Genomic DNA, 16,186 nt, shown 5'->3' with positions numbered 1-16,186 from the left:
AATGATCATAACCCAAGTCCTTCCCTTATTGTGGAGAATCAATGTGGTAATGTAGGCACAGGATGAACCCTATATCACGCTTTTGATTTATGATGGATCAAACCAACAAAAAAGTGGTCTAATGAGGCTTGGCGGGGGCGGGGGGGGGGGTGAAGTAACTTGGCAAAAGTCCCACAGTAGTTGGTGACTGGATCTGCGATGCAAGCATTTTTGAGAAGCTTCCTGAAGCTTAACGCTTCTCAAAGCTAGTGAGGAGAGATTCCTGGGGAGGTCCTCTGGGGTGGGAGGCAGCTTGCAGCTCTGTTGCTTTGCTCTTTGTGGGGGCTGAACTTCGACCACACAGAATCTTGCTGAATCAGCCTGGGGAAACCTGTGGTCATGAGCCACAACTGGTTCCCTGGTGGAAGTCACCTTGGCCCCAACCCACTCACTCCTCCGGTCTGTTCTACAGTTCACACCAGCACAGGGGGAGGGGAGGGTGACTTCCGGTGCCCCAGGCAGGCCTGGGCCAGGCATTTCCTTGCTTCCAGGAATTGGCTCCAAGTGGTCCCTCTGTTATGGGGCACCCTCCTCCCTTCTCTCTCATTTCCGTGGTGCATACACTAGGCCTTTCAGGATCTGGCTTCTACTAACCCCTCTAACCTCCTTTCCCAGTGAGTTCCTTGCTGCAGCCCACTGGCCTCTGGCTCCTGGAGGATGCTACCCTCATTCAGCCCCAGGGCCTTTGCACGTGCGGCTCACTTTGCTTACAATGCTCCAGTTCGTCTTCCTATCAGTCAGGGATCACACAAACACCACTTCCTCCTAGAAGCCTAGCCCTGACCACCCTCTTTAAACTAGATTCCCAGTCCCTCCCTGTGAGCTTATTCCATTCACCATGATCCTTACCTGATATTATCTTATTCATTTGTTTATTTATTGTTGCCCCCCGCCCCCCCCCCCCCCCCCCCCCCCGCCCATGGAAACTGCAGGAGGGCAGAAGCCTCTCTTACTCAGTACTGCGTCCCCAGGGCTGAGATCAGTGCCTGGCACATAGCATTCAGGTGTTCAGTAAATGTCATCCAACCTATTGACCATTGGGTTTCTTATTAGAAAGAAATTTTCTTTCCTCCTACACTGGATCACGAGGATGAATACCTGTTTATGTTTGCATCCAAGTCCTGGGAAGCTCCCCAAATGGGCCACAGGAGTTAAAAAATCCTGACTCTATGGGGCACCTGGGGGCTCAGTCGGTTAAGCACCCAACTTTACTCAGGTCGTGATCTCACAGTTCTTGGGTTCGAGCCCCGTGTCGGGCTCTGTGCTGACAGCTCAGAGCCTGGAGCCTACTTCAGATTCTGTGTCTCCCTCTCTCTGCCCCTCACCGGCTCACATTCTCTCCCTCTCTCTCAAAAATAAATAAATATTATAAAAAAAAATTTAAATCCTGACTCTGTTCCCATTAGGCTGTGTGACTTTGGGCAAGTTACTGCCTCTCTCTGGGATTCCAATTTGTAAAAACAAAGTTCTTAACCTCCCTTTCCCCCCTCAAAATCTGGTAAAAGCTATGGCTCCAGGTGTCTCCTGAAAAGATGAACTCATGCTTTTGCACATGATTTTAAGGGATTTAACGAGCCCCCAAAGTCCAACGCTGGACTCCCTTGGGAAGCTTGGGAAGGGGGCATAGAAAGGCTCCTGGAAGAGGGGGCTATTGCGACTGGGTTTTGAGGGATAAATAGGATCTGGTCTGGCAGGAAAGGGCATTCCAGCAGAGGAAACAGCTTTCGGGCATTTGAGGGAGGGAGGAGAAATAATCACCCACGTTTACACAACCTTTGCCACTCAGTCCCTCCAGGGCGGCTGTGCCCGGCCAGAGCCACAGGCTACTTCCCCTCCCCCCCTCCCCCCGCCGGGCTCCTCCTGCCGCTCTTGCGCCCCCTTTGGTCGGAGCGTTTTATTGCAGCCAGAGGGAGCCGGTTGGAAATCTCAAGTAGGGAGGGCCGCCTAAGTCAGCATCCTGCTGGGCTCAGAGCCTGCGCGGCGCCACCTTTCCCGGAGGAAAACCCGAAGTCCTCCCAGTGGCCCATCAGGTCCAGCACGATCTGTCCTGCCACCTCCCAGCCCTCGTCTGCTCCCACTGTCGCCCTTGCTGTCTCTGCTCCAGCCTCACTGGCCTCTTGGCTGTTTCTTCAGGCACAGTGAGCCTCAGGATCTTTGCACAAGTTGTGCCCTCTGCCTGGAACACTCCACCTCCAGTGAAACCCTTCTCTCTCTTCCCGTCTCTGCTCAAACAGCACCTCAGAAAGGCCTTCCTCATCTCCTTACCTTGCTGGATTTTCCTCCATAGCACATGTCACATGGAATGACCTTTTTGCTTCTGTATTTCTGGTTATGCTTTCTTTAATCTCCAGAAAGCAGGGATGTGCATTGTAAAACAACGCCTGGTCCTCCCTGGGTACTTGGTGTTTGTTGAATGAGTAGGTGCTGTGTGTGTCCCCTGGGGCTGGGGAAAAGGGAGGGAAATTTGAAAGACCCTGTCTACCTGCCTAGAGCTCACAGCTAAAGGAACCATTCCAAGAGTGATTTGATTGTGACTGAGGACTCCCAGGGGCTGTGGCTGCATCCAGTGTGGGCTTAAACTGAACCCAGAAGTTAGGGAAGCCCTCAGAGAAAACGGACTTTGAGCTGATACCTGAAAGATAAGTAGGAGTTAGCGGAGCAGGTGAGAGGGAATAGAATTCCAAGCAGAGGGAAATTCCGAGCATGTGCAGCAAGCAAAGCCTTTGAGGGGAAAGATAACCTTGAAGGGTTTGGCAAAATGGTTGCAAATGGCTGTGAGCAAGAGTGTGGTGAGTGATGAATTGGAAGGAGTTGTTTGCTCCACCATTCACCCTACACCCTGGAACTGCTCTGGTCTTTGTTTCAAGTCTCCGAATTATCTTTTGCCTTGTCTCCACCCTTCTGCCCCCTATTTTGTATCCTGGGAGGCTGGCTTGTATGAATCACTCAACCCTTGCCTTATGGCTTCTGGTTGGGTTCCGCCAATAGGGAACCACAGCAGGCACTGGAGGGAGGGAGGAGACTGCAGTCCGGGTATTAATATCTGATCTCCTCTCCTGTGTGGTCCACGCAGGCTGGCTGTGTCCCTCAACCAACAACCCCTGCCAGGTATTCCTCTCTCTGCACATAGCCGTATCAAGTCCAGGTTCCAGCAACTGCTTTCGCCCCATAGCCCCCGCACCTCTGGGGTGGTAAAGGTTCCTGGCTGCGCTGTCTTTTTGAAATAGTACTTTTGTTCATCTCTTTCCAAATTACCCCATTTGAGTGTTCTGTTTCCTGCTGGAACTCTCTCTTATTTTATTGGGGTGAATTTCACGTAATATAAAGTTAACCATCTTAAAGGATATAATTCGGCGGCATTGGCACATTCACAAATATTGCCGAACCATCACTTTTGCCCAGTGGCAAAAATTTTCCATCGCCCCAAGAGGAGACCCTGTACTCATTCTCCTTGGATACGGCCTCACTCCTCACAGCCCTCCCCCCACCCCCGCTTCGATCCCTAATGTGCTCACCATCTCTATGGATTTACTGATTCTGGAAATTTCACAGAAACGGAATCATCCAATGTGTGACCTTTTGGGTCTGGCTTCTTTCACTCCATCACATCACTGTGATGTTTTGGAGTTTCGTCCATGGTGTAGTAGGTCTCATGGCTTCATTCCTTTTTATGACTGAGTAATGCTCCCCCGCACGGACGGGCCCCATTTCCTCAGCCCCTCATCCGTTGATGGACGCTGGGTTGTTTCCACCTTTGTGGGCATGCGTGTACGGGTGAACATGCAGGGACATTGAGTCCCTGTTTTCGATTCTTTCGGTTACATACTTAAGGAACTGAGTTTCTGGCTCATATGGTAATTCCATTTTTAGCTTTTCGAGGCACGGACTGATTTTTCATAGTGGCTGCTTTCCCGGAAGTCTGCTGTGAGCTTCTGGATGCCCAGGAAACTCCCTTCCCCTCACTCCCGCCGTGTTCCTCCTTGGTCCACTTGAACACACTTTTCTGGTACCGTCTCCCTAATCTGGCCGCCGCCCCTGTGTCCTCTCCTCCCACTTAGGTTGCTGTTTGTTGATTGCTGCCAGGCTGAGGATTCTGGTGCCTGGGAACCGCAGAGCCCTGTCCCTTCCTAGGGCCTGGGCCCTTTGACCTCTGGGCCCAGGCCAAGGGGATTGTTCCTATCACCATGCTTCCTCAACCTCCCAGATGTGGCTCATCTCCTGCAGCTCCGTGCTTCTGCCTATCCTGTCTCTAAACGTAGCTGTGATTGGTGCTTCTGTCTCCCCATTCTCTTATCTGTCCACCTCCTCTGACCCGCCCCCCCCCACCCCCACCCCCAGGCATCCAAGTCTTCCCAAGACAGCTGACTCAGTCAGAGGTGCACTTCTCAGGATGGGCCCAGCCGCCTCCCGCCTCGCCTCCTGGTGCTTCTCCTTGGCAGACAGGATTTCTCAGCTTCAGCACTGCTGACATCTGGGGCCAGATCATTCCCTGGGGGTGGGGGGTGGGGCCGTCCTGTGCCTTTAGCAGCATCTCTGGCCTCTGCCCACTAGCTCCTCCCCCTCCACAGCATGACAACAAAAAGTATCTCTGGACATTGCCAAACGTCCCCGGGGCTGGGGCGGGGGGGCGGGGGGGGGACAATCTGCCTCAGTTGAGAAGGGCTGGGATAACCCAAATCAAAGCACAAACTCGAAGTGCGGTTACTTGTCTAGCCTGTGCTCCGTGCCAGGCATGGGGCTGAGGACCCTGTAAACACCACTTCATTTCGTGGTCATCTCCTTCATTTTATCTGTACAGGGACAGAGGCTTCCGGTGGCCACGTGACTTGCCCAGGGTAACACGGCCAGGGAGCCTACTGTGGTCAGTGCCTCCTCATTCCCAGGCCCTTCAACTTGCTTCTCTTTCCTTGTCCCCATCTCTCTGAGGGCAGGGAAGCTGGGCTGACACCCTCTCCTCTCCTCCTCTCCTCCACTGTTGCCCAGAACCTCACATCCAGCCTGTCACCAATGCAGACGTTCCCCACATCCTTAAAAAATCCACATTGCCCCCCAAATCAATAAACTCCAGTGTTCCTTAAAACAAACCCATTAAAGGGGGCTCTTCTGCTCAGGCACCACCCATGGCTCCCCATTGCCCACCAGATCAACACTCAGCCACTTGGACTGGCTTTCAAGGCCCTTCCCATCCATGCCTGCCCTCCTCCTCACCTCTCACATCCCAAGGCCAGAGAAAGCCACCTGCCCAGCCACACCCTTGGGTTTCTCTGTGCCCAAGCCCCACCCCCTCTCCTGCACCTGTTGAAATCCAACCTCTCCCTGAAGTCCCAGCTCAGATGTCACATCCTTCACGTAGCCTTCCCTTCTGCCTCCGTCCAAGCAGCAAAGCTTCAATTATTTGTATTGTCTCTTCTTCACTTAGAAACACCGCCCCCTCTCACCCTTACAGAGGGCCCAGCGCCTAATGAGAGAACACTACTGAACCGAAGAGGGTTAAAGACTTCAGCCAAGTTTACCACCTGCCGGGATAAGGGGGCCTCTTACACTGGCTTTAAAATTCCCTCCTTCAAGTTTTCAAGTTTCGAGCCCTCTGTGTCTGGTTTTCTGGGATTTAGGAGAGATTGGTGTGCTAGTATTTCCCAAAGTTGCATTTAGGAATCTTCCATTTTTGTCTTAATCCACCAGACAGATGGCTTCTGATGTTGAAATTTGTCACTCAATCATCTGCCACCACTTTCCATCTACCTATTACTTTTTTTTTTATTACTTAATAATTTTCTTTCAGTGGTCTTGCTTTCGAGCCTTTTTTCTTTTTTCTTTAAGTTTTTTATTTATTTACATAATCTCTACACCCCATGTGGGGCTCGAACTCACGGCCTCAAGATCAAGAGCCGCATGCTCTTCTGACTGAGCTGGCCAGGGGCCCCTAAGCCTTATTTATTTTAAAGCAAAATGTATACAATGATCATTATATCCACAAGGCTGTAGATTTGATGTCCAGGGTGAGTCTATTTTTTTCTTCTTCTACGAGTCAAAACAAATCTCTCATTTAACATAAATATATCAAAGAGAAAATGAATAGACCCAACTTCTCCATGTGCTATCTAAAATTACTAAGGTACTTTGTATCATGCTTTGGACACTCGTATCAGACTTTGGGAATGAGCCAGAGTATCTTCCGTGTGGTTCAGACTTGTGAAAATTCATGTATTTATTCACTCACTCGTTCATTCTTTTCTTCCCCAGCTTTATGAAGGTAGAACTGACAAAGACAAATTTGAGGGGTACAACGTGACTCAACATTTATTCTTGTTTTTCAGGTTTCAGCCGGCCACCTGACACCCAGGTCAAATAGCAGCATCCCCCTCGGCCCCGTTGCAAAAACCTGTTACATGCCTTCCCTGGTAAAAATTTCCTGCTGGATACGTTTTCTTTATTTTCTGTTTTCTCCACTTCCGCTTCAGATCCACAACGACAAGGATTTGGGCTGTTTTTATTCTCTGCCATATTCCCAGCCCCTAGAACCACACTTGCATCTTTCAACAGCAGGTCCGGGGGCGCCTGGGTGGCTCAGTCGATTGGGTGTCTGACTTCGGCTCAGGTCATGATCTTCACAGTTGGTGAGTTCGAGCCCCGCGTCGGGCTCTGTGCTGACAGCTCAGAGCCTGGAGCCTGCTTTGGATTCTGTGTCTCCCTCTCTCTCTGCCCTTCCCCCATTCACGCTCTGTCTCTATGCGTCTCTCAAAAATGAATAAACATTAAAAAACAAAGAACAAAAAACAGCAGGTCTGACCCGCTGCACGGATGTATTCCAAGCGCCATCTAGCCCGGCACCAGCTGATCCTGGGGACTCACCCTCAAGGAGACCCTGGTCTCAGGGGGGAGTCAAAGCCAGCTAAAGCAGGACTTGCCTGATTGAAGGTTGCTTGTGGATCGGGTGGGGAAGCCACAGCTTTCTCTGAACTAGGGCATGCTGAACATGGAATTGGTGGTCAGGATTTGCTGGTGAGGAAGAAGGCTGGAAACTCCATGGTGGCTAATAACGGCAGTCAGCACTTACCTAGCACTTACTGTGTGCTAAAATTCAGAAGTGCTCCCTACACCCTGAAGCGGGGTTTCTCAACCTCACCACTATTGACATTAGGGCTGGATCATTCTGTCTGTCTGTCTCTCTCTCTGTTTTTAAATAGGCTTCATACCCAGTGCGGAGTCTGACGCGGGGCTTGAACTCACGATCCTGAGGCCAATACCTGAGCTGAGATCGAGAGTCAGATGCTCACCTGACTGAGCCACCCAGGTGCCCCAAGATCATTCTCTTTGGCGAGGGGCCATCCTGTGAGTGCATTGTAAGGTGTTTATCAGCATTCCTGGCCTCTACCCACTAGAGGCCAGCGGTACCCCAGCGTCCAGCTGTGATGGCCAAAGTGTCTTCAGACATTGTCAGATTGTCTCTTGAGGGACAGGATTGCCTTGGGTGACAACTGTTACCCTGAAACATTACAGCAATCTTCTGAGGTGGGTACACAGTAACCGATAAAGCCACCCGAACCCTCTGCCTCCAGAGCCCATAGTGTTATGTGGCTTTGACTGTGGCTGTAACCCCTGGCCCTGTCCTCTGAGAGTCCAGCACAGCTCCGGGCCTGCTCCACACCCTGGCTCCCATCCCCCAGGCTAACCAGCCCCATGATCAGACTTCCCACCTGGTTGGCCCCCAAAGCCAGGAGGGGATCACCCGTTGTCTGTAACAGGATCAAGAATTTATTTCTGACAGATCGAAAGGCTTTGGAATGGTCATCCTGGGGAAAACAGTCCGAACTTCCTTGCCCTTTCTTCAGTTTCCTAATGGTTCGCTGTGGTTTTAGCTTTGGAACTCGCTGAGAGGAGGGTGATGTCTCCTTACAGCTTCAGGCTTCTCAGTGTCTGGTCTGGCTCCTGCCTGAACCCAGCCAGTCGTGCCTCTCCTCCAGCTGCCAGCATCTGCCTTAGTTTCCCCAGATGAGCCTGCAATTATGGTCAGAGGCTTTGATCTCTCTAATCTCCTGTGGCTTTTTAAATTTTTTCTTTGACAGATATTACCCGGGTGTCCAGTATGCACAATGCCATTTGGCCCTGTGGAGGCAGTGGAGAGCCAATGGCCAGCTGTGATTCCTCCCATCTGTCTGCCCACTTGCCCAGATCAGTCACCCACCCACCCACTGACCCAGACACAGGTATCTCTTCCAAATCCGGGGCGGGACTGACCCTGTCTGGATCTATCTGGAGCAGATAAACTGGCCAAGGACAACATCTTAGTGGGATGGTCGAGTTGGCTGACGGTGGGTGGGTGGGGGTGAGAGGAGTAGGACCAGAGTCTGGTGCCGCTTGCTGAGACTGGAGGTCTTCCTGGAGGAAGAGGCTGCAGCTCCAGAGGGAGCAGAACGGCTGGCTCCCCAGGGCCGATGGAGCCTGAGGATTCCTGGGGCCGCGTGGGGCGTCAGGGTTGCTGGCTTAGGGACCCCTGTCCAAGCGTGGGAGCAGGTCCTGACGTGTGGGCTTTGAGGGTGCTGGTGCAAGAGGAGGGTGTTAAGGAGCGGGCCTAAGGGGGGGGATCTGGGCACTAAGTGGTGCCAGGCATGGGCAGAGGGGCAGGGAGTGTGGTGGTTTGGGGATGCTGGGTGTTCAAGTCTTTGTGTCTCCAATGTCTCTCTTCCGCTGTCTCTGTCTGCGGCTTTTTCTCCATCTCTCCACCTGTCGGTCTCTCCATCCCCGGCTCTGCGTCTTTCCCTTTCCGTCGCTCTCCACGCATCCACGACTCTGTCTCTGGTTCTCTCCGTCTCTGGGGGCCTAGCCTCGGTCCCCGCCCAGAGGCTGGCGAGACCGGGGGCGGGGCGGGCCGGGGGCGGGCCTCGCGGCGCGGCCGGGCGGGGTTAAAGGGCCCGGCCGCCGGACGGCGCGGTCAGAACCGAGGTTGCGGTGCGGGCGGATCTGGATCCCGGATCGAGAGGCCGAGGCCGAGGCCGAGACCCGCGAGGTGAGTGCGCGCGGGGGGCGGTAACCCGAGCGCGGCCGGGGCGCTGCGCTGTAACCCGAGGCGCCCGGCTGGCAGCGGGGACGCGAGGGGCTGGGCGCAGCCCGCCCCGGGAATCCCCACGACCCAGGCGGCGGCGGCGGCGGCGGCGGCGGCGGCGGCGGCGGCGGCGGGTCCCAGAGGCTCCGCCTGGGGGGACGTGGGCGTGTCCCCGACGGCCGCCGCTTTTGGGCGCAGTTGTTTTCAGCGCGCCCCTCGGAGTCCTGGGTACATCCTTCTCCCCGGGTTTCCGTGATGGGAAGGGACCTCAGGAAGAGCCCCCTCCCCATCAGGACCTCTCGGGCGGATCCAGGCCCTGCCCTGTGCCGCAGGGCGGACCGGAGTCACTCCACAGCGTCTCCCTCAGGGACTTTACGCTAGTGATCCGGCTGCCTTCACCGTCCCTCTCCCCACCCATGGCAGGCACAGAGCCTGAAAAGAGGAGATGCCCTCCTGGGCCCCCAGAGTTGGCTGTGAGGGTTGTGTGAGGTCCCGCGGTTGGTACCAGTTGACCTTTGTTGGATGCCGGAGGGATGTATGCTCCCTGGTGTCCAAGGGGCTGGCCCTCCCCGCTTGGACCACGTGAGGCGGCTGAGACCTGCCAACTGGGGAGTCTCAGGCTGGAGGTGGGAGGGAGACGGGGAGACAGTGGGGGAGCTGGGATTTGAGCAAACCGGCCCTGTGTGACCCCAACATCCTGTGCACTTTCCAATGGCCCCGGCCTCTCTGCATAGCCCAGCTTGGGTTTCTGAGCGGTAACATTAGCCCTGGACTGGTGTCCAGTGGTGACCTGGGTTGGTATCCACAGAGGGGCTTGGATGACTCTGCAGACGGAGAAGGCAGCCCCCTCCCGCCTCCCTGGCAAGCCTTGGACCCCATTCTCCAAATCCCAGATGACTGGGCAAACACTAAGGGATATGGTGCCAGCCCCAACAGCAAGGAGAGGCACCTTTGATCGGGGGCTTGCCGTGTGCCAAGCCCTGAGCTGAGCACATTAAAAATGTGGCATTGTTATCAAAGCCCTGTGAAGTGGGTAATATAGTTCCTGTCTTACACGTGAGGAAATTGAGGCTCAGAGAGGTGCAGACATTCACCTGAGGTCACACAGCTCTGAGGTGGAGCTTTGTGGAATCCTTTCCGAGGCTCGTGTCCAAGTGCTGAGATGGTGGGCAGAGGCAATTGCAGTTCTGGGATGGTCTAGATTACTGGTGGTTTGTAAACTTCTTTTTCTGTCAGGATCTCCTTTGGGCCGAGGAAGCTGTGGGCGACAGCCTACAGTGTGCCCACAGCTGCGGTGAGGCCCTCCTTCCCACCTTGATTTGCCAGCTTGGCTCTGCCCTCAGAACTGCTCCTGCAGCCCCTTCTCCGAACCCCAGAAATCTGGGGTAAGCCCCCTCTCAGCTCAGACTTCTAGGGTCTGGCACTTTGGGAGAATAGGAGTCTCTGGGGTCAGGCAGCTCTTTGGCATAGAGAGGGTGTTTGGTTGGCATGAGCAGGGAGAGGAGGCAGGCTGTTTTGACTACTGGCTTCCAGAGTGAGTGAAGGGCAGGGCTAGGATGTGGGGCAGTGGAGCCAGTGTTGGGTGCTTTGGATGACAGGTGGGCCCCAGGACCTGCAGTTCAAGGAGAGGCAACATGTGTGATTTCTGGTGGTGTGCGTGTCCGGGGTGTGTGTGTGTGGGGGGCATGGTCGTGTCCTGCATTCCTTCTCAGGAGCCCACACACCTTGTATGACAAGTCCCTGACTGGCGGCCGGGCTAACCTGACAAACCAGCGCTCCTTGGGCGTGGGCCACGGAACCAGTCGCTGGCTCCTCCGTTTTCAGATAATGCCGGCCCCAGCAGGACAGGCGGGGCCACCTCTGCTGGGGTGGGGCTGCTGGGTGCCCTTGCCTGGTGTCTGATGCTCTGAAGTTTGCCAGCCTCTCACAGCATCCTGAGAGTGTCAGCCTTGCGTTTATCTCGCTCCCATAAACTAGTAAATAATAGAAGCAGGAATAATGGCTAAAATCTTGCATACCGCCTACCAGATCTCATCTCACTGAAGTGTCCCAAGCAACCTTTAAGGGGTGGCTCCTGCTATTGTTAACCCATTTCACAGATTGGCGCATGGAAGCTGGGGGTGGGGACTAGACTACTCAAGGCTGCTGACTTGGGGGAGTCACAGGGCCGCGACTGGGACCCAGGCTGGTTTGAGTCAAAGATGCACATTTGAAAATTTTTTTTAGTACTTACTTTTGAGAGACAGAGAGAAAGAGAGAGTGAGTGGGGGAGGGGCAGAGAGAGAGGGAGACATAGAATCGGAAGCAGGCTCCAGGCTCTGAGCTGTCAGCACAGAGCCCGACGCGGGGCTCGAACCCACGAACCGTGAGATCATGACCTGAGCAAAGTTGGGTGTTTAGCCAACTGAGCCACCCAGGCGCCCCAAAGATGCACATTTTAAAAGACGATGCAATCGGGAAACAAATTTTCATTTTATTTTTAATTTTTTTAAGTTGAAGTGTAATACGGGGGGTATAGGGAAGTGCACATTCTGCAACTGGGCAGTTCAGGAGTGTTTGCGAATTGAACCCACACGTGTCACCAGCACTCAAGTCACGAAAGGAAACGACTGTCTGAACCCCCAGAACACCTTCTCCCCAATTAAAGCATCTTAATTCATTTTTCCTTAATTTCAAATAATTAACTTTTTTTAAAAGTTTTTTTTATCTTTTTAGGTAATCTCTACACCCAACGTGGGGCTCAAACTCACAACCCTGAGATCAAGAGTCGCATGCTCTACCCACTGAGCTGACCAGGCAACCCTCAAACAATTAACTTTTTTATTTATTAAAAAAAATGTTTTAAATGTTTATTATTTTTTTTTGAGAGAGAGAGAGAGAGAGAGAGGGAGAGAGAGAGAGAGAGAGAACACGAGCAGGGGAGGGGCAGAGAGAAGGAGACACAGAATCTGAATTAGGCTCCAGGCTCTGAGCTGTCAACAGACAAACCATGAGATCATGACCTAAGCCAAAGTCGTCGACACTGACTGAGCCACCCAGGCACCCCACAATTAAAACTTTATTTTATTTTATTCTTTATTTTTTAATGTTTATTTATATTTGAGAGAGAGAGGGAGAGGGGGAGAGAGAGAGAGAGAGAGAGAGAGAGAGAGAGAGAGAGAGAGAGAATGAGAGCGTGTGCATGAGCAGGGGAGGGGTAGAGAGAGAGGGAGACCCAGAATCCGAAGCAGGCTCCAGGCTCTGAGCTGTCAGCACAGAGCCCAATGCGGGGCTCGAACTCACGGACCGTGAGATCATGACCTGGGCTGATGTCGGACACTCAACCAACTGAGCCACCCAGGCGCCCCTTTTCATGACCAAGTAATATTCCATCACACGAATATATCACATGATACTTATCCATTCATTCATTGATGGACATTTGGATTGTTTCCACCTTTGGGCTATTCTGAATAGTGCTGCTATTCATATTCATATACAAGTATCTGAGGATGTTTTACATTCTTTAGTTTTAATTTTAATTTTATTTTATTTGAGAGAGAGAGAGAGAGAGAGAGAGAGAGAGAGAGAGAGAGAGAGAGAGAGAGTGGTGGAGGGCCAGAGGGAGAAAGAATGAGAATCTTAAGCAGGCTCCACAGCCAGCATGGAGTCTGATGCAGGGCTCGATCCCATGCCTGGCATCGTGACCTGAGCCGAAATCAAGAGTCGGACGCTCAACCGACTGAACCACACAGGCGCCCCTGCATTCTTTTGACTATATACCTAGGAGTGGAATTTCCAGGTCACATGAAAATTCTATGTTTAGCTTTTTGAGGAACTGCGAAGCTATTTCTCAAAGCGGCTGCACTGCCTCAAAGGTTTTTGCAGCACTTTCTTTTGGGGGGGGGTGCTGGCAGGAGTGCTCTTGCTGGGGGTGGGCGAGTGGAACCCAGCTGCAGAAAGAGAGGATTTAACTTCCCCAAGGCACTATTTATTGAGCTCCTCCCAGAAGCATCAGATGGACTTCTTGATATTGTTTCCATTTCATAGATGAGAAGACTGAGGCTCCCAGGGTGACAGCCAGCTGGGGATCCAGCGTGTGCTCTTTCTGCTTGGAGCAGCCTGTCCTGGGAAAAGCCGCAGCCCACGTCCCGCATAGGGGGGTGGGCATGGCGGTTCAGAGCTCCCTCCCTCCTGTGCACCTGCCTTCCTGGGGCAGGGTCTCCTCTTTGAGGGCTGGTGCTTTCTCTTGTTTCCGTTCCTCCCCATTTCAGTATTTCAGGAAGACATTTCCTTTGTCAGGATATCAGCTGGGATTGTTCTGGGCGGGGTGGGGGTTCTTGCTGTGACTCTACTCAGAAGAACCCCAGCTGCCTCGAAGGGCTCCTGGGAAGATGAAAGAAATGGCTGAGAAAGCCACTGCACACAGAAGGTGCTCAATAAAGGAGGTGGCTGATTGTGGTGAAAAGCAGAGGTGGTCCGGGAGGATGAGGAGGGGCCCTTGTGGGCAGAGCTGGGGGAAAGGCATGCCAGGTTGGAGGGAACAGCATGTGCAAAGGCTCTGAAGTGGGAATGAATTTGGCCTGTGGCCAGAGTGGCTGGAGTTGAGTCAGCAGCGGGGAGAGCCGTGGGAGAGGCTGGAGGGGTCCACAGGGGCCGGGCGCACAGGGCGTCTCAGTCCGTGGGAAGGAATCTGAATTGTGTTCAGCATAATGGGGAGGACTTTGAACAGGGGAGGGCTGTGATCTGATTTAATTTTAGGGAGATCCCTTTGGCTGCTGGGTGGAGAATGGACTGCTGGGGGAGGGGCGGGAGGGAACCCGGGAGAACAAGGGGAGGAGGCCACTGCAGTAGTGGCCTGACGTGGGTTGAGATGATGGGGACGGGGAAACGTGAATGAGAGTGAAAGATATTTACGATACACTACTGGCAGGACCTGGCAACGAACTGGGTGTGGGCAGAGAGGGAGGAAGGAGGTGAGGTGGTCTGAGAGGCCATCCAGGAGGTGGTGTCAACAAGACATGGGAGGCATCTCAGAGACAGGGTCACAAAAGCTATGGGAGGGGGTGAGCTCCCCAGGGCGTATACATGGAGAGAGAGGAAGCGATGACTCAGGACCAGCTCTAAGGAATCCAACGTTTATAGCTTGGGTGAAAGGGTCCGAAACATCCTGACAAGGGGGATCTTTATGGCTGAAGTGGAGGATGGGTGGAGGTGGTCAGCTCCTCAAGGGCTTTGGATGCCAGACTGAGGGCAGTGGGGAGCCATGGATGGTGTTAGAGCAGGAGAGTGACGGACCTTCAGAAAGGTGACTGTGGTGTCTGGAGTGGCAGCCAGACTACAGCCAGGTTGCCCAGGGGTTAGAGGTGACCCAGAGGTCTTGGGCCTGCCAAAGCGGTGACCCCACCCTGGGCCACACGCAGGAAAAGGTCACACTGGGGTGGACCCAAAGATCATCTTTTACAGTCACCCCCAGTTTCAGATAGGGAAACTGAGGCCTAGGCCACACAGCCAGTCCGTGGAGTCAGGATTAGAACCCAGCTACATGTGGGTGCCTGGGTGACTCAGTCGGTTAAGCGTCCTAATTCGGCTCAGGTCATGATCTCACAGTCCGTGAGTTCAAGCCCCGCGTCGGGCTCTTGTGCTGACAGCTCAGAGCCTGGAGCCTGTTATCGATTCTGTGTCTCCCTCTCTCTCTGCCCCTCCCCTGCTCACCCTCTGTCTCTGTCTCTCTCAAAAATAAATAAACATTAAAAAAAAATAAAACCTTAGGGGCACCTGGGTGGTTCTGATCTCACGGCTTGTGGGTTTGAGCCCCACATCAGGCTCTGCGCTGACAGCACGGAGCCTGCTTGGGATTCTCTATCTCTGCCCCTTCCCCACTCTCGCTTTCTCTCTCTCTCTCTCTCTCTCAAAAAAAAAAAATATATATGTATTAAAAAGACCCCAGCTACGTGCGTGTGTGTGCAGATGTGCATTTAATGAGAAAGCCCAGTTCTTCACTCAGCTGTCTGCCCAGAGAGCCTTCCCCCAAGAGACACACACAGGCCACCTCATCTGGAGGGATTGGTCTGTACCCTCTTACTCCGTGTATTTGTTTCCTGTGGCTGCTGTGACGAATTACCACGAACTGGGTGGCTTGAAACAGCACACTTTCATTCTCTCAGAGTTCTGGAGGCCGGGAGTCTGAAACCCAGGTGAGGGCAGGGCCGTGCTCCCTCTGGAGGTTCTAGGGCAGAATCTGCTCCCTGCCTCTCCCAGCTTCTAGTGGTTCCAGGGTGCCTGGGCTGGTGGCCGCATCCCTCCAGTGTCTGCCTTCATCTTTCCACGGCCTTCTTCTCTTCTTCTGTGTGTTGAGTCTCCCTCGGCCTCTCTCTTATGAGGAGATTTGCGATTCCAGTTGGGACCAACCTAGACAATCCAATCCCGGATAATCTTCTCATCTCTAGTCCCGTCTGCAAAGACTCTGGCAGTTAAGATCACATTCCCACGTTCCAGAGACCTGATCTCTTTGGGGGACCAGTATTCAGCCACCTCTATCTCTGCTTTACCTCCTTCAAGACACGCAGTCTTTTTTTTTTTTATGTTTATTTATTTATTTGGGGGGGGGTTGTAGAGACAGAGAGAGAGGGAGAGAGAATCCCAAGCAGGCTCTGCACCGTCAGCGCAGAGCTCAACACGGGGCTTGATCTCACAAACTGTGGGATCATGACCTGAGCCGAGATCAAGGGTGGGATGCTCAACCGACTGTGTCACACAGGGGTCCCCCGCCCCCCAGTCTTAACCATTTTCAGTGAACAGTTCAGTGGCCTTAAGTACATTCACACTGTTGTGCAGCCATCACCACCATCCATGTCCAGAGCTTTTCTGTCTTCTTCAATTAAAACTCTGACTCCCGGGGCGCCTGGGTGGCTCGGTCGGTTAAGCGTCCGACTTCAGCTCAGGTCATGATCTCACAGTCCGTGAGTTCGAGCCCCGCATCGGGCTCTGTGCTGACAGCTCAGAGTCTGGAGCCTGCTTCTGATTCTGTGTCTCCCTCTCTCTCTGACCCTCCCCCGCTCATGCTCTGTCTCTCTCTGTCTCAAAAATAAATAAACGTTAAAAAAAAATTAAAAAAAAAAATAA

The 16,186-nt window shown here is 53.2% G+C and overlaps 1 protein-coding gene across 4 annotated transcripts in view; it reads left to right on the top strand.

Moving 5' to 3' along the window:
- The window catches only part of LOC131510460 (ultra-long-chain fatty acid omega-hydroxylase), a 49,288-nt gene that overhangs the window by 11,303 nt on the left and 21,799 nt on the right, over positions 1 to 16,186 (top strand). The window contains exons 2-3 of one of the 4 annotated variants that reach the window (XM_058727631.1): positions 6,357 to 6,440; positions 8,106 to 8,246. Coding sequence is in view for 1 of the 4 variants with exons in the window: in XM_058727629.1 (XP_058583612.1) it covers positions 8,649 to 9,046 (398 nt within the window). In the remaining 3 variants the exon portion in view is untranslated. Of the gene's footprint in view, positions 1 to 6,356; positions 6,441 to 7,396; positions 7,552 to 8,105; positions 8,247 to 8,450; positions 9,047 to 10,318; positions 10,468 to 16,186 lie in introns of those variants that run through there. The other 3 variants (XM_058727630.1, XM_058727632.1, XM_058727629.1) reach the window with 3 other exon arrangements.

The sequence above is a fragment of the Neofelis nebulosa genome, chromosome 4 (genome assembly GCF_028018385.1).
Source record: "Neofelis nebulosa isolate mNeoNeb1 chromosome 4, mNeoNeb1.pri, whole genome shotgun sequence".
NCBI classification, from domain to species: Eukaryota; Metazoa; Chordata; class Mammalia; order Carnivora; family Felidae; genus Neofelis; species Neofelis nebulosa.
Note: the sequence above shows the minus strand (reverse complement) of the source record. Positions and strands in the feature narration are given on the sequence as shown.